This window comes from Jaculus jaculus, chromosome 16, assembly GCF_020740685.1.
Source record: "Jaculus jaculus isolate mJacJac1 chromosome 16, mJacJac1.mat.Y.cur, whole genome shotgun sequence".
Classification (NCBI taxonomy): Eukaryota; Metazoa; Chordata; class Mammalia; order Rodentia; family Dipodidae; genus Jaculus; species Jaculus jaculus.
The window spans coordinates 70,957,895-70,984,860 of record NC_059117.1 but is presented as its reverse complement, the minus strand read 5'-3'; the positions used below and the strand labels follow the sequence as shown (position 1 = coordinate 70,984,860).

At 48.3% G+C, this 26,966-nt stretch overlaps 1 protein-coding gene across 1 annotated transcript in view; it reads right to left on the bottom strand.

Moving 5' to 3' along the window:
• Nucleotides 1–26,966, bottom strand: part of Acox2 (acyl-CoA oxidase 2) — a 40,565-nt gene that overhangs the window by 1,102 nt on the left and 12,497 nt on the right. The window contains exons 10-14 of the mRNA XM_004669077.2: nucleotides 26,591–26,781; nucleotides 25,257–25,436; nucleotides 19,391–19,496; nucleotides 14,423–14,640; nucleotides 7,140–7,272 (exon numbers count right to left, since the gene is read on the bottom strand). Coding sequence (XP_004669134.2) covers nucleotides 7,140–7,272; nucleotides 14,423–14,640; nucleotides 19,391–19,496; nucleotides 25,257–25,436; nucleotides 26,591–26,781 — 828 coding nt within the window. The remainder of the gene's footprint in view (nucleotides 1–7,139; nucleotides 7,273–14,422; nucleotides 14,641–19,390; nucleotides 19,497–25,256; nucleotides 25,437–26,590; nucleotides 26,782–26,966) is intronic.

The window sequence follows — 26,966 nt, the reverse complement described above, 5'->3', positions numbered from 1 at the left end:
TTTACATGTACTGGGGAATCAAACCCAGGCCATCAGGCTTTGCAAGGAAGTGCCTTAACCACTGAGTCATCTCTCCAGCCCTCATCTTTTATCAAGTTTATTTGCCTTTTTTTTGCGGGGGGGGGGTCTGTCTATGCTAAAACTGTAAGCTCCTTCCACAGGTCTGCATTCTGTCTCTATTGTCCTAGAAGAGGTCCTGGCATACTAGCTTGAGCTCAGGAAGTGTTCACTGAATAACAGGACGAATCAGTAGATGCCTTAGCCTGTCTCACTCCCCTTGGGCAAATTTTTATAATAAAGTGACCGAGGGAATAGAGTTTTTACTGGGTGTGGTTGTGTGAACCTGTAATCCCAGAATTTAAGAACTAGAGGCAGGGCCAGGCACGGTGGCCCTTTAATCCTTTAATCCCACCTTTAATCCCAGCACTCAAGAGGCAGAGGCAGGTGTAGGAAGATCACTGTGAGTTTGAGGCCAGCCTAGGCTACAAAGTGAGTTCCAGATCAGCCTGGGCTAGAGCAAGACCCTGCCCCCTCCAAAAAAAATTCGGCTGGTGGGATGGTTCAATAGTTACAGGTGCTTGCTTGCAAAGCATGGTGGCCTAGATTCAATCAGTTTCCCACCCACCCATGTAAAGCCAGATGAGCAGTTGTCCTTAGCCTTTGCAGGAAAGCATCGTAACCACTAAGCTTTCTCTCTAGCCCTGAGATGGGCATTTGTTTGCAGTGTCAAGAGCGCCCTAAACACACACACACACAAATACGCACATGCACACACATATAGAGGATCAGAAGTTCAAGGACAACCTCTGATACATAACAAATTCAAGGCAAGCTTGAGCTACATGTCTCAAAAAAAATGAGGACTGGAGCGATGGCTCAGTGGTTAAGATGCTTGCCTGCAAAACCTAACAACCGGAGTTCGATTCCCCAGTAACCACATAAAATCCAGATGCACAGAGTGGAGTATGCATTTGGAGTCTGTTTGCAGCAGCTGGAGGCATTGGCATGCTCATTCTCTTCCTGTCTTCTATCTCTCTCTGGTTAAAAATAAATAAATAAAATATTTGTAACCTGTAAAGTTTTGGGGCCATCAGTGACCTCCCTTGCCAACAACTCACTGGAAGGTATCCCATCCCTGGCACTGAAAATTTTCTAGTACTAGACTCAGAAGGCACCATGGTGCTGAGAAGAAGTGACAGAGGAGTTCTCAGCACTGCAATATCTCTATCACACCTTCCAAAGCTCAGGGTTCATTGCATAAAAGTCAAAGGAGAGGCAGGACTCCTTACAACGTGCTCCTCCGGACACAAATGGCCTGGAGAGCCATGACCTTGCTGTGCCTACAAGGACATCATAATAGGAGGAAAAGATAATGCCATCAAAATAAAAGATTGATTGAGAAGGGGAAGGAATATGATGGAGAGTACAGTTGCAAAGGGGAAAGTGGCGACGGGGGAGGGAGAGGGAATTACCATGGCTTATTGTCAATAAAAAAAAGAATGGGGGCTAGAGGGATGGCTTAGTGGTTAAGGTGTTTGCCTGCAAAGCCAAAGAACCCAGGTTCGATTCCCCAGGACCCACGTTAGGCAGATGCACAAGGGGGCACATGCATCTGGAGCTCATTTGCAGTGGCTGGAGGCCCTGGTGAGCCCATTCTCTCTCTCTCTCTATCAAATAAATAAATAAAAATAAATAAAATATTTTAAAAAAAGAATAGGCCGGGCATGGTGGCGCACATCTTTAATCCCAGCATTTAGGAGGCAAAGGTAGGAGGATCGCCATGAGTTTGAGGCCACCCTGAGATTACATAGGGAATTCCATGTCAGCCTGAGCTAGAGTGAGACCCTACCTTGAAAAAATGAAGGAAAAAAATGAAAAAGAAGGGGAGGGGGAGACACAAAAGGGGAGGAGAATGGAGGAAAGAGGGAGGACAGGGAAAACCTGTTTGAAAACACCCTAATGAAACCCAAATTCTTTGTATGCTAAAAAAATTTAAAAAAATATTTATAAACAAAACAAAACAAAACAAAAGCATAGTTGGTTTGGAATGTTCCCCTGTGGTTCCTACACTTCTGGCCTCCACAGGGATCCAATGTGATTTCATGCAGGGGGGAAATGCCTCTTGCCATCTCTTTGGAAAGAGCGGCTTGAAGCTGCACCTCACTGGGCCGAATGCCCAAAGTGATGTCACAGCGGAAGCCAAGCACTGTTAGCCTGCGCGGGGAGCCCCACCCAGCACCCCTCGCCCCAGACAGAGACTGTGGTTCTGAGATGCGCAGCTCTGTGCTTCCAGCTGGAAGGCAGTGAAACCGAAGCCCGTTGGTACTTTTGAGACTGCTGGGCAGGTTTCAGCTGCTATTGAGTTTGTTTAAGTGGCTGGGGCTGGAAGGGTGGCGCGGCGGTTAAAGGCGCTTGCCTGCACAGCCTGCCGGCCTGGCGTCCACTCCCCAGGACCCGCGTAAGCCAGAGGCTTGAAGTGGCGCGGGCACCTGGCGCTGGTTTGCAGTGGTTGAAGGCCCTAGTGCATCCATTCTCATTCTCTCTTTCTGCTTATGAATAAATAGATAAAAGTATTTTTAAACTACCTGTAATGTGTCTTTTCCTACTATAAAAATGAGGGAAATATCTGTGAGGACTTAAATTATAGCAAAACTTTAAAAGTTTTGGTGATTTTTTTATTAGTTTGGTGATATTTTTTAAAGGAGCCAAAAACATAAGCTCATGTGGCAATATAACACTTAACAAAGTGTCACTTTGAGTGACCAGAAACAAAGTCATTTATAACCTTGTTCCTAAATTGCCACATTGCTGCACTTGTCTTTTTTTTTTTTTTTTTTTTTTGAGGTAGGGTCTCACTGTAGCCCAGGCTGATCTGGAATTCACTATGTAGTCTCAGGCTGGCCTTGAACTCACAATGATCCTCCTACCTCTGTCTCTCAAGTGCTGGGATTAAAGGCATGAGCCATCACACCATGACATTCTTTTTCCTTTCTTTTATTTATTTTTATTTTTTATTTTTGGTTTTTCGAGGTAGAGTCTCACTCTAGCCCAGGCTGACCTGGAATTTACTATGTAGTCTCAGGGTGGCGATTCTCCTACCTCTGCCTCTGGAGTGCTGGGGTAAAAGGCATGCACCACCACATTTGGCTAAGACTGGTGTCCTTTTATTTTTACTTTTTTGAATTTTTATTGAGAGACAGAGAAAGAAAGAGAGAGAGAGAGACAGAGGAGACACAGAATGGGTGTGCCAGAGTAGCCATTGCAAACAAACTCCAGATGTTTATGCCACCATGTGCACCTGGCTTATATGGGTACTGGGGAATCAATCCTTGGTCCATAGGCTTCACAGGCAAGCGCCTTCATGGTTAAGCCATCTCTCCAGACCAAGACTGCTGTATTTTTATGCCAGGATTGAAACATGAGCAAGGAGAAAGGTGTACTCATTGGATAAAGTAGTATGTTACCAGTAGATTAACTGCACCAAGCAGTAAACTTATTATCTTACTGAGCCAAATTATTTGTATTTCCTTGTTGAGTTAAAAGGGTGTCTTCATGTGGATGGGGGTTGACTGAAATGGCCAGCCATCTGACAAGAGTCCTGTTGGTAACTAGTTATGTCACAGCTCTAGATAATCATGTTAAATTAAGCTCTGGAATGTGACAGAATCCAAATCGTTAAGAGCAAGTCTAACACTGTGCTAAGTGTGAATGAAAACCTGAACATTGCCAATGTGATGAGCTGTTAAGCCACCTTTTCTGAAATTGGACTAGAGAGACAGAAAAGTTAAGTTTCACCATTTGACTAGCATTTTGGCATTAGAAATCTTAAATACCCAGAGCCTCAAAACAAGAACAAATCATGCATTCCTGCAAGAGGCCACCTGTGTCAGATCTGCTATTCAATCTTGCTTACCTAACATCTTTATTTTTTCCCACATTTTTTTTCAAGGTAAGGTCTCACTCTAGCCTAGGTTGACCTGGAACTTACTAGGTAGTCTGAGGTGGTTTGATTCAGGTGTCCCCCATAAACTTAGATGTTCTGAATGCTAGGTTCCCAGCTGATGGAGATATGGGAATTAACGCCTCCTGGAGGCAGTGTATTGTTGGGGGCGGGCTTATGGGTATTATAGCCAGTTTCCCCTTGCCAGTGTTTGGCACACTCTCCTGTTGCTATTGTCCACCTTATATTGGCCAAAGGGTGATGTCCATCCTCTGCTCATGCTATCATTTTCCCTGCCACCATGGAGCTTCCCCCTCAAGCCTGTAAGCCAAAATAAATCTCTTTTCTCACAAGCTGCTCTTGGTTGGGTGATTTCTACCAGCAATGTGAACCCAACTGCAACAATAAAGTGGTACCAGGATTGGGGTTGCTGCTAGACACCTGACTGTGTGGCTTTGGCCTTTTGGAGTTGATTTTCAAGAGGAATGTGGAAGGATTTGAAACCTTGGCCCTAAGGGACATCTTGCAGTGCTGTAAGTACAGCTTGAAGGACTATTCTGGTCAGAGTTGAAGGACCTGAATGCAGTAAGAACTATGGACTGTGAGGTTTGGCTTATGAGGGTGAGAAAGCTTTGATTGGACTGGGCTAGCAGTTTGTGTGAAAAGCTTGCTGTTAAGCCTGTGTCCTGAGAAGTTGTGCAGGGTTGCTTTGCATAGAAATGAACTGGTGTGAGCAGAGGGATATGGCACAGAAAGAAAAATCTTTGGGTGAACTGCTGCCCGTTCAGCTGCAGTTGAGAGATTACAACCTTTGAGATTGGGCCAGCTGACCTTCACCGGGACAACAGGAAGAATGTAGACTCTTTAGGAGGGGCCTGAGTGCTCAAGGAGTGTCCTGTTCTTCAAAGTCTGCTTTATTCCCCCTGGATTAACAAATTGGCACCCTACCTGGTATTGTGGAGTATGAGAAATGCAGGAAAGAGAGGGTCACTGAGTTTGCAACACAGTCTTGTGTTCTGGAAATGACTATGGGCAGTGTAAAGCAGGTTTGCTGGATGCCTGCATGGAGACCCCATGGGGCCATGAGGATGAACCGTGGATTGCAGTGGAAACCCAGCAGAGATGCCAGGACCAGGAGATGGCTGCTAAGATGCCGGCCCTGGATGAAGTTTTTCAGGACTGTGAGTAGCCTAGCTGGAGGGGCGGAATTGGAATACCAGAGACCTGTTGCTGGTTAGGATTATCGGACTTGGAGATTTGTCACTGACTATAGTTGTTGGACTTGCAGCTACAGAGTTTGATGTTTGCCCTGGTTGTTTTAAATCTTGTATTGACTAAATAGTTCTTTGCTACGCCCAATGTCATCTTTTGCAGTGTGAATGTTTATTCTGTGCCATTATGGGTTCTTTGGGGGATTTTTTTTTTTTTTTTGTATTATGGCTCAGTTAAAAGATCGTGGACTATGGGGATGTATGAACATCTTTGGAATTGATAAAAACTATGGAGACTTTGAAAGTTGGACTAAATGCATTGCATTTGACATCATGGATGGTTAAGCTTATGGGGGCCAGGGGAGGAGAGAGAGAATATATGCATCAGGGCCTTCAGCCACTGCAAAGAAACTCTAGACACATGTGCTTACGTGGGTCCTGGGGAATTAAACCTGGGTCCTTTGGCTTTGCAGGCAAGTGCCTTAACTGCTAAGCCATTTCTCAAGCACCTTCCCTAAATTCTTAATACAACATATCCAGTGACATTCATAGCATTTTACAAAGAGGCAAGCAGAGTTTGGGACCCTGGTCATAAGGATTGGGCTTGAGAGCATCATCTCTTTTTACTGTTAGCAGAATTCTCGTCATCCTTCATATGACAGCTGGGAGGCATATCACCACAGCCCAGGTGTGCTGGCTTGACTCAGGTGTCCCCCATAGACTTGTTCTGAATGCTAGGTCCCCAGCTGATGGCAATTTGGGAATTGGAGCCTTCTGGAGGTGCTGTATTATTGGAGATGGGCTTATGGGTGTTATAGCCAGCTTCCCCTTGCCAGTGTTTGGCATACTACCTTGCTGTTGTCCATCTGATGTTGACCAGGAGACCATGTCCACCTTCTGCTCATGCCATCATTTTCCCTGCCATCATGGAGCTTCCCTTAGTGTCTGTGAGCCAAAATAAACCCTTCCTTCCCACAAGCTGCTCTTGGTTGGGTGTTTTCTGCCAGCAATATGAACCTGGTTGCAACAGTAAAACTGGTACCAAGAGTGGGATCATTACTGCTAGAAACCTGACTCCTGCTGCTGTTGTCCACCTGCTGTGAGCCAGGAGGTGATGTTTACCATCTGTTCACGCCATCATTTTCCTCTGCCATCATAGAGCTTCCCCTCAAGTCTGTAAGCCAAAATAACTCCCCTTTTCCCCACAAGCTGCTCCTGGTTGGGTGTTTTCTGCCAGCAATGTGGAACCTGACTGCAACACCTGGTAAGAGTCATTTCTGTGGGTCTTGTCTACCTGTGGCAATATCTCAAGCTTCCTTCCTGCCCCCTCTGAATATGCACTTTTCTCTACACAAAAATGAGCTAAAAGGGGGCTGGAGAGATGGCTTAGTGGTTAAGTGCTTGCCTGTGAAGCCTAAGGACCCTGGTTCGAGGCATGATTCCCCAGGACCCATGTAAGCCAGATACACAAGGTGGTGCATGCACCTGGAGTTCATTTGCAGTGGCTGGAGGCCCTGGCATGCCCATTCTCTCTCCCTCTCTGTCTCTCTGTCTCTCTCTCTCTGCCTCTTTCTCTCTATGTCTGTCTGTCGCTCTTAAATAAATAAATAAAAATAAACCAAAAATTTTCAAAAATGAGCTAGAAGGCTAAAGATAGATGATTAAACCACTGTCATGATTTATCTTCTTAGCTTTGTTAACTTAGAAGCCCATTCGCCTCTTTGCTCATGCCCTTGGCTCGTCGGGCCATGATTTGCCCAGCACGAGGAGCCTCCCACCGTGCTCCCTCTCTGCTGTTGTGCTCCTTGCGGCTCCTGCCAGGCCACACCTGGCTTCTTTGAGGCGGTCTCTAAAGCTATTTTAAACACATGTACTATACCCAGTGACTTTCAACCTAATGGGATCAATTAAGATGGGGAGGCATGGAGGTGTATTTACTGCCGGCTCTCTGCTGTCCTACATAATTTATAATGTGTCCACTCAAGTACCTGAGTATTGGTGGGTGACTCCTGAGCCCACTGGAAGAGGCGTTCATAGACGTTCCCGTCATAGCAGCCAAGTGCTGAATTTAAACACTGGTCCGTGAAGTCGAACGCATCAGTTAACAAGACAGCATCCTTCCTGAGAGAGGAGACAGGTTTGTAGAGTTAAGACTGTCCTCTGGAGTCTAATAGATCTGGGTGATGAGTAACACCACCTAATTAGAAGTCATGTCATGACTCCCTTTCCAAACAATTCAGCTGTGTTTATTAGTTTATGTTTAGTCAGTTATATACAGTACAAAGAGTTCCTTAAGGCTTGCTCTTTTTAAAAAAAGAGGGGACTGGGGCTGGAGGGATGGCTCAGCGGTTAAGGCATTTGTCTGCAAAGCCAAAGGACTCAGGTTCGATTCCCCAGGACCCATGTTAGCCAGATGCACAAGGGGGTGCACACGTTTGTAGTTCGTTTGCAGTGGCTGGAGGCCCTGACACGCCCATTCTCTCTCTCCCCCCTCAAATAAATAAATAAATAATAAAATATTAAGAAAAATTAAAAATGAGGGGACTGAAGAGATGGCTTAATGGTTAAGACACTTGCCTGTGAAGCCTAAGGACCCAGGTTCAATTCCCCAGTGACCACATAAGCACAAGGTGGCGCATGTGTCTGGAGTTCATTCACAGTGGCTAGTGGCCCTGGTGCGCCCATTTTCGCTTTCTCTCTCTCTCTCAAATAAATCAATTCATAAATTAAAAAAATTAAAAAAACAAAAACAAAAGTGAGGCTTGCCTAGCATTGGGAAGCCCTGGGTTCAATTCTCAGTACTACAAAACAAAACAAGACAGACCTCTGCATGTCTCCCATTGTCTCTCCATTTCCTTCTCCCTAGTGGCACTTGTTGTCTTCTAGCCGATATTTTGATGTCTGCCTGAATGTTGTCTCAATTTTAGATGTTGCCTCTCAAGGAGGATTTGGGGGCTGGGCAGATTGCTCAGTGAGTGAGAGAGCTCGCTGTGCAAGCACGCGGGCCTGAGACCATCTGCGTTCCATTCCCCGTCACCCATGTAAGCAGCTAGGTGTGGCCACACACATCTGTATCCCCGGTTCTGTGGGAAGCAGAGATCTGAGAATCCCCATGGCGAGTGGGTTCAGAGCACAAAGCCATTTCAAGAAGTGTGTGGACAAGGGACACAGGATAACACCCGACATCCTCTGGCTTCACACGCTTGTTCATGGGGCACGTGTTGGTACACATGTGTACACACACACACCCCACCACCACCACCACCATACTATGTATGCAAAGAAAGGATTTACTTTTGTTTTTGAGAGAGCAGGCCTTGCCATGTAGTCCAGGTTGACCTGAAACTCTCTATGCAGCCTCCTAAGGGTTAGAATTACAAGTGCCACCATACCTGGCTGGATGTCCATTTATTTTGGTTTTCTGAGGTAGGGTCTCAGTCTAGCCCAGACTGACCTGGAGTTCACTCTAGTCTCAGACTGGCCTTGAACTCACAATGATCCTCTTACCTCTGCCTCTGGAGTGCTGGGATTAAAGGCGTGCGCTGCCCCGCCTGGCTCTGATGGACTTTGAGCAGCTCTTTCTCCACCCAGCCCCATGCTTCCTCCCCTTGGCTTTCCAATGCAGCTGTAATCTTGACAAGGCCAATGTTCAGTTTGACATTGTGACGACTGTACGTCATCAAAGCATTTGAGGTTTCTGGGGTCTGGTAACCTAATTAGTCTTGTGTGTTGTTTTGGGATCATTGTGCTGGGCTGAAACTCTCTAGGCAGAGCAGGCTGGCCTTGAACTTGCAGTCATGAGTGCTGGGGTTACAGGTGTGAGCCACCATGCCCAGCTCAGCCCTGTTTGGAACTGAATGTCACTGTGAGCCCGGCAAATGGCCCTTTGCTCCCATCTTCCTCACAGCCAGCTGACATCACATTATGTTCTCATCAATATATTTTGCAATTTCTCGTCCTTTGCCACAGTCGTTCAGCCAGCCCCACCCTTGTTATCTCGAGTTTCCACTGACTTCATGCCACCTCCTCTGTGGTTATACACGGCTGGAAAACCTGGCCTACCCTGGTGTCCTCAGGTTCAAGTGGGACCATGCTTACAAGCATGCCTCCTGATTCGCCGTTTACGCTTCCGCTCTGCCGGGTGACTGCCTCATCCACTCTCCCAGCCTCACGTCTGCCTCCCCCTCCCGACTCTCGCCAGAAGGACACTGTGTCCTCTGCCACCGACCCAGTGGAAGCAGTAAGGAGGTCCCACCAGCTCCTCTGATGTCATACAGAGTGCCCTCTCCTTAGTGCAGGCCACCTCTCTGGGCTCCCCTTGTCTGCTCCATGATTTTTGCCTTTGCCTACTTGAAAATAGTGTTCCAGAAATTTCTCTGCCTCTTCCTTACAGTGTCAAATGTCAAAGTGCCCCCCCCCCCCGCCCAGGGAAGACTGTCTCCATTCAATATAGAATCAGGCTGTCATCTCTCATTTTTAGGAACAGGCTTTTGAGTCTCTTCCTTTCCCTTATCCACTCCAGATCTTGGCTCCCCTTCATAAATAAATTCAGAATGTTTCCCAGGTGAGGGTGCTTATCTCTGGTTCTCTCATCCTCTCCAGAGAGAGCTGGATTCACTCAGGTTTAAAAAAAAATCATTTATTTATTTGAGAGATGGAGAGAAAGAAGCAGAGAGAAAGAGAGTGAGTTTGGGTCTCCAGCCACTGCAAACAAACTCCAGACAATGCACCACTTTGTGCATTTGGCTTTACGTGGGTACTGGAGAATCAAACCCAGGTTGTTAGGCTTTGCAGGCAAGTGCCTTAACCACTGAGCTATCTCTCCTGCCCTGTGACTATTTTAAAATAATGATATCTTAGTTCTCATTTTATGGCTACAATATCTCTTCCTAACTCTTTGAAGCTATTATTGATGTTTTTAAAAAAAAGTTTTCTTGGGGCCGGAGACATGGCTTAGCAGTTAAGCACTTGCCTGTGAACCCTCAGGACCCCGGTTCGAGGCTCGATTCCCCAGCACCCACGTTAGCCAGATGCACAAGGAGGCACACGCGTCTATAGTTCATTTGCAGTGTCTGGAGGCCCTGGTATGCCCATTCTCTCTCTCTCTCTACCTGCCTTTCTAACTTTGTTGCTCTCAAATAAATAAAATGAACCAAGAAAAAATTTTTTAAAAATGTTTTCTTTTCCCTAAAGTCTCACTCATGTCTGTCAGGCTGCCTGGCTCTTGCTTGTTTTGGCTTCCAGTTTTTACATTAGGCGTTTTCCTCAGGTGCCCCGTGATCCCTGAGGTCTGACACAGCCGAGCGGGACACTAACCAGTCCCACTGGCTGGCATGGGTGATGGCTCTTTCATGGGCCTCCCTGTGGGCTGGGCTGAGCTGGGGGGCCATTGCAGCACCCTGGCTCCCGTCCTCGGCTTCTTCCCCCTGGGCTCCCTGAAGACTCTCTTGTCACCCTTCCTCCATGCGGCCCACCGGCCTGGCTGCCAGCCTTCACACTTCATCCTCACGCCAGTGGGGAGAGAGTGCTGGAAGGGAGGTGCTCACGCTGAGCCTGTAAAGCGCCTTGCTTTCTGTGGGGTGCGCTCATCCCCAGCTAAGCCCCATGTTGCCTGGTCCACAGCCCTGTAGTTCACTGGGGTTACCAGAGCGAGGTCACGGTGAGCGCAAGCTGCCATCTCCCCTTTACCCACGGCCACCCTTGCACAATGCTGCCGGTCACTGCGTCCATGCGCCCCTCCCCACCAATGTTCGTGTTTCTTCTCCTGTCCTCTGTTGTTAGACAGTTATGCCTTTAAGGTTTTTGGCCCTTTTGTTGATGAGGGAGTAGGACTTGCTTAGCAAGGAACAAGAGGGGGTCCCTGTGTTCAGTCTGCCATCTTTACCTGCAAGGCCATCACTGGACTTTTTTTTTTTTTAGAACAATTTAAACACTAAGAATCAGTTGGGAGTTTATTAGCATCACCCAGAGAGCTGAGAAGCACGTGATGCCATTCATCTGTCATCCTTGAAGTCTGAGGGAGATAATAACCAATCGAGGCAGGGAACCATGACGCTGAGCTGCTAAAAGCATCAGATCTGTTACCCACCAATTACCCTGCGGTACTAAAGTTAATGTAGGAACTATCATGTAGGCTAGCCATTAACTGCAGCTTACGTCAGGGCTGTCTGTCTCTTCTTGAATTGTAAATCCCTGGAGCTAAGGCAAGCACTTCAAGATGCTGTTAGACGATTAAAAAACCACACACACACACACACACACACACACACACACACACACACAGAGAGAGAGAGAGAGAGAGAGAGAGAGAGAGAGAGAGAGAGAGAGGGCCAAAAACCATGCTAAAGAGGTATCCAGGTGATCTGTCCTATCATAGCTGTCAACCAGGGCTCATCAATTTCTTTTTATTTGTTTTTAAAATGACAAGCATGGGGTTGGAGAGATGGCTCAGTGGTTGAGGTGCTTGCCTGCAAAGCCTAACAAGCTGGGGTTCAATTCCGTAGTACCCATGTAAAGCCACAGGCATCTAGCGTTCATTTGCAGTGGCGAAAGGCCCTGGCATGCTCATTCTCTCTCTTCCTCTCTCTCTGCTTACAATTAATTAAAATGCAAAGCATTTGGGCTGGGGAGATAGCTCCACTGTCAAAGGTGTTGACTTGCAAACCTGCTGACCTGGGTTCGGTTCCCCAGTACCCACTTAGAGCCAGAAGTACAAAGTGTCACTTGGCTCTGGAGTTGTGTTTGCAGGGGCAGGAGGACCTGATGTACCCATAGTCACTGTCTTTCTGTGTGCTTCTTTTTCTCTCTCTGTCTTGCTCTCAAATAAAGAAAAATATTTTTGTTTGTTTTTATTTGTTTATTTGAGAGCGACAGAGAGAGAGAATGGGCGTGCCAGGGCCTCCACCCATTGCAAACAAACTCCAGATGCATGTGCCACCTTGAGCATCTGGCTTACATGGGTCCTGGGGAATCAAGCCTTAAACTGGGGTCCTTAGGCTTCACAGGCAAGTGCTTAACTATTAAGCCATCTCTCTAGCCCCAAGAAAAATATTTTTTTTAAAAAGCCAAGCATTTCAGAAAGCTACATTCACTTGGATTTAAGCTATCCAGTACTTAATTATGTTCTTAATGGTATCTCCTACTGGATCCCTACATTAGGGTATGTTTAATTTGTGAAATTCATTCTATTATATACATAATGTAAATATTGTAAAATATACATAATGTAAAAAACATCAAAACCAAATCTGACTTGACTGGTGTCCTGGAAGGAGCAGCTATGAAGATAATATCAATTATGTTTTCATATTTCATATTCTGGAGTATATTTGTATCAGATAGTATTTTTGACAGTTTTTGATGGTTCAATTGAATAAACATTAATTACCTACCAGCTGTCTGTCAGGTCATAAATGGCCTATAATATTATATATTGTTAGAAAAAAAAAAGGCATTTGGTTGATTTTTAAATTTTCTGTTAAGAAAATCTTATTTTAAAAAATTTCAGGGAGGAGGGCTGGAGAGATTTCTTAGTGGTTAAGGCAATTTGCCTGCAAAGCCTAAAGGCCCAGGTTCAGTTCCCCAGGACCCACGGAAAGCCAGATGCACAAAGTGGCACATGTATCTGGAGTTCATTTGCAGTGGCTGGAGGCCCTGGTGCACCCATTCATATTCTTTCTCTCTCTCTTTCTCTTGTGTGTATGCTCTCTGCTTGCAAATAAATAAAATATTTTTTAAAAATTTAGTTGGGCGTGGTGGCTCACAGCTTTAATCCTAGCATGTGTGAGGCAGAGGGAGGAGGAGCGCTGTGAATTTGATGAGATGACAGAGTGAATTCCAGGTCAGCCTGAGCTAGAGCAAGACCCTACTTAAAAAAAAAAAGTTTCAGGGGCTGGGGAGATGGCTCAGTAGTCAAAGGTACTTGATTGCAAAGCCTGACAGTCCAGGTTTGATTCCCCAGGACCCACATGAAGCAAGGTGCACAAAGTGGCATATGCATGTGGAATTTGTTTGCAATGGCAAGAAGCCCTGGTGTGCTCATATGCTCTTTCTCTTTAAAAAAAATAAAAATAATTTTTAAAAAAGAAATAGGGAGTCGGGCATGGTGGCACATGCCTTTAATCTTAGCCCTTGGGAGGCAGAGGTAGGAGGATCGCCATGAGTTCCTGGTAGCCTGAGACTACACAGTGAATTCCAGGTCAGCCTGGGCTAGAGTGAGACCTTACCTCGAAAATAAATTAAAAGAGAGAGAGAGAGAGAGAGAGAGAGAGAGAGAGAGAGAGAGAGAGAGAGAGAGGGAGACAGAGAGAGAGAGAAAGAGATAGATAGATAGAGAGAGAGAGACAGAGAGAGAAAGAGAGAGAGAAAGCGAGAGATTCAAGTTCAAGCTTTTGACAGTACCCAGAACACAGGACTCATTAAACATTAGCTATAATTGTGACTGGTTATTTTTGATATTTATTTGCAAGGAGAGAGAGAGAGTGAGAGAGAGAGAAAGAGAGGAAAGGAGGGAGAGAGAGAGGGAGAGGAGGGAGAATGGACACACCAGGGCCTCCAGACACTACAAACAAATTCCAGATGCATGTACCCATTTGTGCACCTGGCTTTATGTGGGTCCTGGGGAATCAAATCCAGGTTGTCAGGCTTTGCAGGCAAGTGCCTTAATCACTAATCCATCTCTCCAGTCCCTATAGTCACTATTAATGCACACCAATATGCAGTAGCCCCTTCCTTCCTTCTTTCTTTCTTCTTCTTTTTTTCTCTCTTTCATCCTCTCGTCCTCCCTTCTGCTCCCTCCCTCCCTCCCTCCCTCCCTCCCTCCCTCTTTCTTTCTTTCTTTCTTTCTTTCTTTCTTTCTTTCTTTCTTTCTTTCTTTCTTTCTTTCTTTCTTTCTTTCTTTCTTTCTTGTCAGGGACTCACCCAGGCTGACCTAGAATTAACTCTGTCACCCAGGCTGGCCTTGAGCCCATGGCAATCCTCCTACCTCAGCTTTCTGAGTGCTGAGATAAAAGGCGTGCGCCTGACCTTGTGCAGCATCCTTGGTCTCACATTCCTTAGCTACTGCTCCTTGATGATGTTGAAGAGTTCAACTGAGGTAGCCAATTTATTTCCAATAAATTCTTAATTTTACTTCCTTTTTTTCCTTCATTAAGTCCTGCTGCCACAACTGTGCTACAGTGTCAAGCCTCCAGACCCCAATAGCGAGTTCTTGGCGTTTGACGTGACCTGTGAGTTAAGGTCTAGGTTACTCTCTGAAGGCCCAGCCACTCACCGGATCTGGGGGAGCAGGTCTAGGTAGGCTGTTCTCGCCATGTCCACTTGGGCCCCAGACAGGAAGCCATCATGCAGGAAGTCACCTGAGTTAGTCAGAATACCATGTAGGGCAGACAGGTGACAGAGACGCCAGAGCACCTCCTGGTTGGCTGGCTCATTGTCTAGTCTCTCCACAGCTTCCTTAAAAGTCTTCACAGTGATGTAGTAGCAATGTGCCTAGAAAGATAGGAAGACGTGCCAGCCGCTGATTTCCCATCTCCAGCCCCACAAAGCACCCAGGAAGCTTGGCAAGATGTGGAGCGGAACCATACTTCCCACAGGGCTGATAGCCACCTTTTCCCCTCTCACTCTGGTCTGAGCGAGCCTGGCCATGGGAAGGTGCATGCATGCATGGGTGTGTGTAAGGGGCTGGTAGATCTGAAACCAGGCCTTTGGTTTCCACATTGTGTAGTTTCAAGAGTGTTTGAATGCACAGAAAAAGAAGATAAGAGAATTGGAGGCTGGGCTGGGGGACATGGAGGAGACCCCCAGTTTCTCAAGAAAATAGCTATTGCCTGCCACATCAGTGCAGTGGGATGCACACACGTACACTGCGGCACAAGAAAGCAAGGGCTGAGCAGGGCCCAGGAGATACTGCAGGGGAAGGGGTGATTTAAACACCAGTGCTGCTGTCACTGCTAGCCTGACAACCTCCTCTGGGGAGATGGCGGCAGACACTGAGGAGACTCAAAACTCCTCAAACCAGAAATCCAGAGGTTTCAGAGAGCTCAACACTAAAGGAGACTTCTAACATACCTGCCAAGGCTCAGGGAACCTTTCAGAAGAAGGAGTGAAAAGACTAAAAGCCACAGGATGGGAAGGTGTACTCTGAGACACTGCCCCGCCTCAGAGACAGACGTACTTATGACCCCACTGAGAAGGGCCCTCAGTGGAGTGGGGGTGAGGGCGAGGGGATTTAAGAGGACAACACAAGGGGAATATGACCAACACATAGTTTGTTCATACAATAAAGTTTACAGTTAATAAAGAAAAACCAAAGCAAAAAATAAAGAAGGAAAGAAGGGACACAAGATATATACGAAACTTATTCTCGTGACAGACAAAGCTCTTGGAGGTGAGGAGTGCAATGCTCTAGCCCATGTGCAGCTCTCTGGCTCTGTGGGGCGTCAACTCAACTGCTTAGTTCTTGTTGGTACGTGAGCAATGCTACCAACCAAGTGAGAATGTTCCTGCCCTGTGAGCACCTCCCTGAATTTCCCTCTAACGGCGAGCTGAATGCCTGATCTAGTGGAAAGCCGTATTGCTTGTATCTGCCCTATTGTATTATCTTGAATGTTCCCCCTCTACTCAAGACAGACACAGGTAGTGATTATATTGTCAGGTAAGATGTGGGGTGTGCACAGGAGAAATGAACACACACACACACACACACACACACACACACACACACGAGAATGAATATCAAGCAGTTCTTCAAATTTTTATGTGCAAAGAGTTCACCTGGGCATCTTGGAATGCAGATTCCCAGGTAGGTCTGAGACTGATTTCTGTGATGGCCATGCTACTGGTTGGTGATTTTTTTTTTTTTTTTTTGCAAGGAGAGGGAGAGAGAGAGAGAGAGAGAGAGACAGAGAGAGAGAGAATGAATGAATGAATGAATGGGAACACCAGGGCCTCCAGCCACTGCAAATAAACTCCAGGTACATGCGCCCATCTGTGCACCTGGCTTCATGGGGGTCCTGGGGATTCAAATCCGGGTTGTCAGGCTTTGCAGGCGAGCACCCTCATTGCTAAGCCATCTCTCCAGTCCCTGTGACCTATGGTGGTGCAGCAGGGTGAAAGTGTCCTACAGGTTCTAAAGAGTTCAGGGAAGGTCCCCAGAGGAGGGCAACTTCATGCGTGAAGGCTCTCCTTTCCGGAAGCTGAAGGAACATCGTGCGGTTGAAGTGCTGGGGTACGATGGGGTGACTGCAGAGAGCTGTGGGAGTTTGGCTGGACCCACAGGTGGGGCTCGGGTCAATGGAGAGCTGTGAGTACCACGGTGGGGTTTTGTCCCTTGGGGAGTCATGGTAGACCCCAGCAGCACAGAGGGCTCAGGGACGCCATGCACAGGTGCTCACGTTCACTCTGTGGCCAGCCCCGGTGCCTCCCAGCTCTGTCAGGTTGGCATGTGGATGCGGAAGATGAGCAGGGCATGGCGAAGCCCCTGCAAACAGTCTCTGATGCTCACACTGGGCCCAGGTTGGCAAAGCTGACCTGCATGCCTGTCTCCAAGTGCCCGCTTTCCCTCTTACATCCATGCTCTACAGAACCCCAGGCTGCTGGCCAAGGGAGAGAGAATGTGGCTTCTATCGGCCTTGGGGAAAGGGTATGCTCTTATTCCTTATAACTAGGCACTTCTGGGCTGGAGAGATGGCTTAGTGGTTAAGGCACTTGCCTGTGAAGCCTAAGTACCCAGGTTCGATTCCCCAGTACCCAAGGAAGCCCGGTGCACAAGGTGGCACATGTGTCTGGAGTTCGTTTCTAGTGGCCAGAGGCCCTGGCATGCCTATTCTCTCTCAAATAAATAAATAAGTAATATAACAAGGCACCTCTCCAAGTGTTATATCTGCTAATTCAACCTTCACAAACTACCCAAAGTCGTTAACCCTTGATAGCTCCATCTTGGAGCTAAAGACTCCTTTGTCCAAAGTCAATGACCAGTGAGCCATGGCAGTGACTCCCAAACCAGGCCCGTTCTTGTAGCTCTGCCACCAAAGCCACCCAGGGCAGAGGCTGGGAGCTGCGGAGCCCCAGCCTCTGCTGAGGCGGTGATGAGTGGGCCAGAGCTGCCCCTTTATTTTATAGTCTAAAAGGTTGAGCCCAGAGGGTTAGGATGTGTTTGATGTCTCATAACATGCCACATGCCCAGTTGGGAACAGAATTTAGCCCATGGCTTCCCCCTGCTAATATCACCCTCTCTCCCAAGTTGCAGTCATCGTGTGCATGTGGCCCTTGGATGCTTGAGGCTCCTATGGAATAGCTGACCACACCAGCACAGAAGTCTAGAAGGTTCTACCCTCTGTGACCTTCAAGACGCAGCTTGGGCACCCCCGCTTCAGGAAGCCGTTGGTGACTTGCTCTTCTCCGTCCCTCCCAGCTGGCCAAACTTCCTGTCCTTGGCACCCCCAAACCTGGGTCTCCCTTTTGTCACACAGCACACTGAGGTTCCTCAAAGACACAGCGACTTGCCTTTGTGGCTTGTAAGCAAGGAATATGTCATGACTCAGCCATTTCCTACCTCTGGGGCTTTGTTCCTGAGCTCTCTGTCCTGCTTAAGAAGGACACCGCCGGCCTCCCTGGCTGGCTTGTGTGTATGAATGGCGAAATCCTGGCAAACAGCAGAACCCTTTCTTGGGCACCAGCTGATGGTGGGCGCTGGGTGCAAAGTGCACTTAGCACAGCCAATAGTGACCCACTGAGAAGAACCAGGTTGGCCAGGGACTGAGCGAGGGCTGCAGAGTCCATGCCAGCCCTGGCAGGTACAGGGGAGGTATGTGGCCACCAGGTGGCACTTATGCCCAGCCTGGCTGACCAGCCCTGCCTAGGTGGGTCTGCAGGAGACCTATGGGACTCTCTTGTATTCCAAGGCTGCCATTTCTAGGGCTGAGGCCTGAGAATGGAATACTTGAATCTTCCAGTTATTGGCAGGGCTGGCATGCCGGCTGCCCAGGCTTAGGAGCAGTCTGACTTCTTTCGCACCCCACAATTTTGAGGTCCTTCCTCCTACCTCCATCGTGTATCTCTGTACTCCCCTCCTCCCCACCCAGTTCTTCCCATACCTTCCACCAGGCTGGAGGTGGGATGGCCTGGTACCAAGGTGGCAAGGGCAAAACAGCCAAGCGTGTCCCTGTGGTGTGGGGGCGTCAGGCGTCCCTGCCCTCCCTCTCAGCTCACTGCCTGCTTCCTTCCCTTGCTCCTGTCATCCCCTCTGGCCTCTGGCACTGGCCTTTTCTTCCTCCTCCTAGCCTACCTGCTGTTTCTGTCACTTGGAAACCTGTCTGCTAAACTGCCACCCCCTTCTTCAGATGTAGGCGCCACGTTGTGTGTCTGGCTTATGTGGGAACTGGGGAATCGAACCCATCGCTGAGCAATCTCTCCAGCCCCTGCCACCACCCTTCTGCTGGCTAACTTCACCCCTCCTCGAAGTCTCTGCCTATGAACTTTTCCTGCTTTCTTTTCAAATAATTTATTTGACAGAGAGAGAGAGAGAGAGAGAGAGAGAGAGAGAGAGAGAGAGGGGGAGAGAGGGAGGGAGGGACATAGAGAATGGGTGTACCAGAGCCTCCAACCATTGCAAACAAACTCCGGACCCATGTGCCACCTTGTGCATCTGCCTTTACGCGGATACTGGGAAATTGAAACCTAGGTCCTTTGGCTTTGCAGGCAAGGGCCTTAACCACTAAGCCATCTCTCCAGCCTCCTGGAAAAGTCTTTCTGACTCCCTGGGGGCGTAGCCAGCAATGCACCTTTCCAAGGGTCCCATAGCAACCCCACCCAGGTGCTTCCCTGTCGGTGGTGGGTGTGAACAGCACCTTTGCAGTTGAGCAAACCCAGGCACCGTACAAGGGTGATGCTTGAATATTTGCCTGCTGAGGGAGAATTATGCACAAGCTCAAAACAGTGGAAATTGCATGGACATCAAGGATTGCCTATGGGGCTAAGAGAGGCTTGACAGGCTTGTCTATGTAGGAGGACATATTTGAACAGCCTGAAGCAAATACAGCAGCACTGACTTTGCCCGGAAGGGCTGCCAGCAAGATGCTTAGCGATTAAGTCCTTTAATTACAATCCTCTGGACCGGAGCCTGGGGGCACAAAAAGACGGCAGTCACGGTGGGCTGGGGCACAGTGTGAGCGTGGCTCTTCCCAGCACGGTGGACTGTGTGGGACACAGACAAGACCCTGGCCGCTGACGGGTGGCTCACCTTAGCAGCCTGGAGTTGTAGGAGAGCAGTCTGGTTCAAGGCTTCCTGCTGGTCAGCCCCGGATTGTGTGAGGGTCTGTGCATCGTGCGCTGCATTCTTTATGAGCCTGGAAGCCAAAGAAAGGAGGTTTAGTGCTGGAGAGATGGCTCCAGTGGTCAAAGGTGCTTGCTTGCAAAGCCTGCTAGGCTGGGTTCAATTCCCCAGTGCCCGAGCAGTGCGAGATGCACAAAGTGGGGCAAGCGCCTGGAGTTTGCAGTGACAGGAGGCTCTCTCTCTCTCAAATAAATAAATAAATAAATAAATAAATAAATAAATAAATAAAATATTCTTAAAAGGAGGCTTAGCATCCTGAGCTAATGATGGGTCAAGGATGGATCTTCTATACCTGTGCCAGGATACCTGGGCCAGGACTGCCTAGTCATACATACACCCCAGCCTTTACTTAAACCTAAACCTCTGAGTTGGAGGACTTAGTTCAGTGAGTGGTCCTAGCAAGCACAAGGCCCTGAGTTTGGTCCTCAGCACCAACCAAAAAATAAAAAATGCATCTCAAAATGTAGCTGGGTGAGGAGGCTGAGGCAGGAGGATCACCATGAATTCAAAACGAGCCCGAGACTACATAGTGAATTCCAGGTCAATCTGGGCTAGAGAGAGACCCCACCTTGAAAAACTAAAACCCAAAAATAAATAAAAATGAATAAATAAATAAATAAATAAAATCTCAAAATGTAAACCTCATGTTACTTCCCAAGATGGGCTTGGAAGGGGTTTTCACTGGACCCCTTTGTTTATTCCTCTTCCCAACCAGACCACATGGAATGAACCCCTTTCTCTAGTTCTTCCTATTGATTGTCATGTTGAGGACAAGTGGCTGGGCCCTGGCTGGGCGTGGTTGTGCATGGCTTTAATCCCAGCATTTGGGAGGCACAGGTAGGAGGATCACTGTGAGTCTGAGGCTAACCTGGGACTGCAGAGCACTGGGATTAAAGGCCACCACGCCCAGCTACCAAAATTCCTTTTCAAATGCACAGATAAGTCTCCCACTAGATATGGATTCTGATTTTCTGCCTTGTTCCAATGACACAAAACTGTTTCCTGTTGCCTTGAACCATTGTAATGTTTTTTGTTGTTCCTAAATGCTTTTCTCAGGAATGGGAGAAAAAAGTCCTACATGACAGGTGGTGAGGAGACATCTGACTGGCTCTCAAGTTTCTCTCTTGGGCTTCCAGAGCAGTGCTCCCTTCTGAGCGAGACCCTGACTGCTAACCCTGAGACCTCATTTAGCCTGAAGAAGTTAGAGCTGTATACATGCCCAGTTCCCTCCAGCACAGTCAAGTTTCATCTCAGGATGGGCTAACAAATGGGGATAGGAGAAAACTAGCTTCTTCCAGGCAGTTTCAGTCAGAAATTGAGTCCCAGAGAGAGAACCAGGAGATGCCACCCCACATGCCACCTTGCCCTGGCACAAGAATGGAACTCTTGTCTGATCAAGGCTGAGCTATAGTGCCCCTGCTGCCCACAGTCTGGCATGGTACCTAGATAGCCCGTCCAGGTGGGCTGGCCCTGAGATCTGCCCTCCAAATGTACAAATCGACCTGGTCTTGCCCTTGTGCAGCTGAATCTGACGCTGTGAAGGCTGCGGCTCTCAGGTCCCTCCTTCTCTTGGGGTGACCCTCGGTGTACGAGTGTGCCCATCTCCCTCCCATCCCTCGGGAGGCAGAGGGAGGAGGATCACCGAGAGTTCGAGGCCAGCCTGAGACTACATAGTGAATTCTCTTTCTTGTTCTCTCTCCCTCTCTCTCTGTCAAATAAATAAACAAATAATAAATAAATAAAAATATTTTGAAAAAGACTAGGGGAAGCTGTATAGTAATATAGATGGCTATGGTAAAAATATAGTGATGATATATAAACTACAGAATTTGAAAAAATACTGATACTCAGTGAGGACAATGTGTGTGCGACATCCAGTGTCAGAGAGGACCCTTCTGGTCTTGTACCACCCGGAGGACCACTTCCTTCCCTCTCTGGTCGTAGCTCACTGCAGGTCTTAGTTTGCCACAGAGAAGGCATGCTCCTTTCTAAGAGCATCCAGTGAGGAGTTATCGTAGACAATGGAGCATGAAAATCGTCAACAGTCCACTCAGACGTGGCCCTTTACAAGCAGTGAGCTCAAGCCAAGAGTGGACGCTCTCCCTGGCCCATGGCAAGACCTCAGCACTTAGGCGCAGCCAGAGCACGGGTGACGTTTAAGCCCTTGGGCACGTGGCATACTTCCCAGCCTATGGCCTCTGCCTCATTTACTTACAGATCAAAGGGGAAGGCTGAAAACAAGAAGGTTCTAGAAGACACTGCGAGAGAAGACCTTGGGCTCATTTGCAGTGATTACAACCATGCATTTGGCACTGTGCCTGTGCCCATTCTGAACTTCACACCACAAGTCAGCATTCTTACTCTCATTTTGAACATGTGGTAACAGAAGTTAATTAAATTGATTTAATGGGAAAAGTTGGCTCTGTTTGACTGTACTTAATATTATTTGATCCATGGAAAAAGGAGAGGCATAGGAACTGGGAATCTAAGAAGTGTAATTCAGCGGTAGGTTAGATACTTTCAGAGGTAAAAACATCCAAAATGGGACAAATCATTGTGTGTGTGTTATCATGCATCTCTCTGAACTCACTTTGGGGTCTCTTTCTATGCTCTAGCCAGGGGTGTCCAACCTTTTAACACTGCAGTACAGGGCTCTCGCTGGCCGTCCAGGCTTTAGCCTGAGGTGACTCTCAAGCCCACAGGATTCAACACTGTCACTCCCACAGGCAGTGTCGATGCTAGCCTTATGGCTTCAAAATTCACTTAACTTGTTTGTAAATAAAACTGGCACTTTGCACACGAACATTGCACCGTCAGGGGGAAAGCCGGGTTTATTATTTTCTATACCAATTACTGAGTATTCTATTTACCACGGTCAACTCAAAATTTTCTAAGTGACTTAAGCAGGTTAATATTGACCAAGCATAACTTTTTTTAAAGCTTTGTTTAGTGAGTTTGAAATGCTCTTAGTTAGCTTTAAAGTTGGTCCAGTGCATATCTAAATACTAGTCTGCTGGTGTCAGTAGTTGAAAGGATGTGTTTCCTCCTGTAGCCCAGGTACCATGTCATGCTTTCTCTTGTCCCCGCCAAGCTCTCTGAGCACAGGAACCTTCTAACTTTAAGCCACTAGGAGCTGAGGAATGTTCTGGGCCACCTCCTGGCTGGTGTGGAAAGATTCTTGAATGGGCTTCATAGGTAGTAGCTAAGATTGTATGACAGCTTTTCAAATTATCCTGGAGCAAAAGGACCCACCTAAGACCTTGCTCCTGTGAAGTTCTGAGCCAGGACTGAAGTTGGCTCTCCTAAATGCTGTTTATTCTCATCTTTGTGAGTGCTGTTGAGACTTGGTGCATTTATATGACTCCATATGACTCCATGTCTCTTAAACTGGAGGGGTTTTATTGTGAGTTCTTATTTTACCTGTTTATACTTTGGGAAAAACATTACCCAGTGTTATCTTGAAGTTTGTAAATGGTTAAGATTATTACAAATCCTAACATTTGCCTAGGTATAAGCATCACCTGGTGAATTTTTATCTTATTTATTTGAGAGAAGCAGGCGGGCAGGAGAGAAAGAGAGAGAGAGAGAGAGAGAGAGAATATGAGTGTGTCAGGGCCTTTAGCCACTGCAAATGAGCTCCAGACACATGTGTCACTTTGTGCATCTGGCTTATGTGGGTGCTGGGGAATCAAACCTGGATTGTTAGGTTTTGCAGGCAAGCGTCTTAACCACTGAGACATTTCTGCAGCCCTGCCTTTATTTTATTTTACTTTGATTTGAGTCCATCTCTCTCTGAACCAAGAGCTCACAGAATCAGCTAGACTAGCGAGGGAGGAAGCCCTAGGAACGCTCTCGTCTCCCATGCCTGGGATGGCAGCGTGTGCCACCAACGCTGGCCTGCGACGTGTGTGCCGGGCACCCAGACCCGAGTCCTCCTGCTTGTGCAGGGCCAGCACTCAGCCGTCTCCTCGGCCTGGGGACTTTTCTTATATTCTTTTGGGGCAGGTTGGCCTAGAAGTCTCAGTCCTCCTACTTTGGTCTCCTGGGTCCATAAACATGTACCACAGTGTCTGGCTTAATCAACCATGTTTTAAGCCTCAGGAGCTCAGGGCAGGAGTAATTTCAGGCTGCTCTGTCAATGGCTTCCTGTGGCCCGAACCAAGAGAATGATTTTCAAGTCTGTCAGTCATCTAGGCTGCTGCCAGCTCTACCCAAAGGCCCTAAAAACAGAAAGAAAAAAAACACCCCTTGTCCTCCAAACACTAAGTTACTAACTTACTACTTTATTAATACTTAATGCCCATTTTCTGCATGTCTATGTACAACCCTTGAAATTTGTGCTCAAAGCAAACTGTTTATTAAGCAATATTCCTTTTTGTTTTGTAAGGGCGTAAATAAGTAAATGTAACACTGCGTTCCAAGAAAGGAGAAATATAATGACATTTTAATTAACTCCATGCTGGACATAAGACCAGCAGTCTTATTTTCTCTTCCCTAACTCCCTCAAGTGACAAACTAACTCTGAGCCTGAGATGTCCATCAGACTGGTTTATTGCCAGATCTGTACCTCATAGAGGACTGGAGGCACTAAAGAAAGGTTTGTGGATGGGACACAATGCTCGCCTCACAAACGTGAGGATCTGAGTTCGACCCCTGGTTCTCATGCTCGCTGTGGGGGGGACACGCCTGTAATCCAGCCCTGGTAAGGCTGAGAGTTGGAAAGAGTATCTGAGAATAGCACCCAAGGTTGTCCTCTGGCCTCCACATGCATGTGCACCCACACACACAAACACGCACACACACACACACACACACACTTATACAAAATAAGTAAATACACTTGCGTTTAAACATTTTTTTAAAATTTGTGAAATAAATAACATCCCAATTACTTGTGATCTTAAAATAATTACTAACTATCCTGGGGACACAGGTTGGGGCATAAAATAGCCTCTCTGGGTTTGGCATTTTAGTCTGGGGCAGGGGTCAGAGGGCTCCCTTTCAGGCCATTAAGAACCTTTCTATGATGGTGGTTGCATTTGGTCAGCTAAGATGTCTCTTTCTTCCTAGCCCATTTGATCAATTTCTGACACATGGTTGGTATTTGGCAATATCTGTTGGTAGGAAGGATGAGTCTTTGGTGTTTGGCTGTGTTCCCTGGACCCAGCCAGACCCTGGAAATAAACTAATTCTATTCTGAGGCATAGCCACACTTTTGAAAATCACTTTTGGGTCATGGAACATTTCAAGCTTACACGTCCTGCTATGCTTGTTGGTACTGGATCACATATCAATTCATCTATAGTGATTTCTAGCACTTGCATTTGGTTGTATTGGTTGCATTGGAAATCACAGTAGGAAACCAAAGATTTAAGATGTCCTGTCACTGACCAGAGGAAGTGCTACCCTTCCAGTGCTGTGACCGGGATAAGAAAATGATGGTGGCGGCGCCTGCCTTTAATCCCAGCACTCGGGAGGCAGAGGTAGGAGGAGCGCCGTGAGTTCGAGGCAGCTCCTGAGACCACATAGCAAATTCCAGGTCAGCCTGGGCTAGAGTGAAACCCTACCTCAAAACAAAACAAAACAAAAAGATGGTGGTGAGTGGCCCAGGGGTGGATGCTCTCTCTCCTGCACCCATGGTTCTGTGAGTTCAGGGGACCTGGCGGCTGGGGGTAGGGCTAGCTCATGGAAGCGTGTCCACTACTGTCTGCCCAGCTGCTCCCAAACTCCCCAGTGTCAGAAGGAGCCCATCCCTGGCTCAGCGTGGGCTCACCTCGTTGCCACATGTGCCCAAGCCGCGGTGTAGAGCTCTGGGCACAGGAAGTCGGTTGCTGTCTGGGCTGGGCACCTGGCCAGGTCAGGTGCGGTGAGATAGGCAACAGACAGCGGAAGTGGCTGCTGCGATGTGGCGCCTGGGGACAGCCGAGCCTTCAGGTAGTTCTTGACCAGAAACCTGCGTGACAGGCGGAGACGTGAGACAGAGGCTCCCCCGGAACTGGGCCGGGCAGCCCTGGGCCCCTCCAGCCACACATCAGCCCTTCGGAGGCCTGTGCAAACAGGGAATTTTCTGGCAGGATCGTCCGGCTTGGGGATTTAGGAAGGACTCACACAGTGCCTGTGGCATTTAGATTTTTCTCAGCTGAAGAAAAGAGGCTCCGTGCAAGCATGCTGGCACAGGAGGGCACGTGAGAGGTGACTGCCCATCAGCCTCGCCGTGGCCAGTGTGGGGCTCTAGAAATACCTGCCTCCACCCCGGGCCTCAGTGTTGCCCTCTCAAGATGGGGGTGCTGATGCTCGTCTGCCAGCCTGGAGCATGTGGACCTGCCCGACACAATGTTTGTACCCCAGCGCAGGGAGCAGGGTGGCTAGCATGTGCAATATCCTTTGATGATCTGAAAACACACAGGCTCCTTTCTCCTTGGCACGTAGAAGTATTTGCCACGTTTAGCCACGGGAGGATCAACGAACACGAGAGAATAACCCCTCAAGCCTGTCGGCTCCCCGGGGCGCAGCATGTTTAGTGGACGGAGCCCCGATACTGGAGCGTGCAGGGCAGGTCCCGCGCCTGTCCGCAAAGAAGCCTCGCCCCGCTGCGGGGCAGAGTTCAAGTGGTCAAGCGGAATTCACAGTCACAGCTTGCGGGACTCAGGCCGTGCTGGGTGATGGGGGCGAAGGGCATGGGGGGCTAAGAGGACAGGATGGGTAATGGTAATGAGGTAACAGCTGCGTTATTCCGGCCTCACGGACCATCGTGCAGACTGTGGTATTTTCCTGGCAAACGCTAAAGTGAACGATGCCATTCTGCCTGTAGACTTTGACAAAACTCCCTCTGGCTGCCCATGGCGAGATGGGGCAAAGGGGGTGCGGGCGCTAGGGGGAGGGACTGCTGCTGTTGTCTGGATGAGAAAGGGGGTGACCTGGTTGGGAGCAGCAGTGGAAGCAGGGGGGGGGTGGGTGGAAGCGTTAGGAGGGACACGTGAGGAGAGAGAGAGAAATGGCACTTCCTGGGCTCGCTGCCTGTGTGGGTGGCTGGCAGGAGCCGCGGGCCCAGCAGATCTGAGGGGCGCCCCAGGTACCGGCGGAGGTCTGGACTAGTCACGACTTTACCTGGCCATCTGCAGGTACAGAACCGTGTTCTCGCCCTCGTAAGTGCAGGCAGCCGTGGCCCGGTTGACCAGCGTCGGCAGACCGCTCAGCTTCGAGTAGCCATGGCCACCGCAGGCCCTGCGACACACCTCGGCCCCCTGGGCACAGAGGTCTGTGATCATGGCTTTCACACCCGTGCTCAGTGCGTGAAGCTGTGAGGACAATTGGGGACAGGTGGGCTGCAGCGATGGCTCGGCGGTCAAGGCGCTTCCTGTGAAGCCTAAGGACCCAGATTCGATTCTCCAGGACCCTCGAAAGCCAGATGCACAAGGTGGTGCATGTGTCTGGAGTTCACTGGCTGTGGCTGGAGGCCCTGGTGTGCCCATTCTCTCTATCT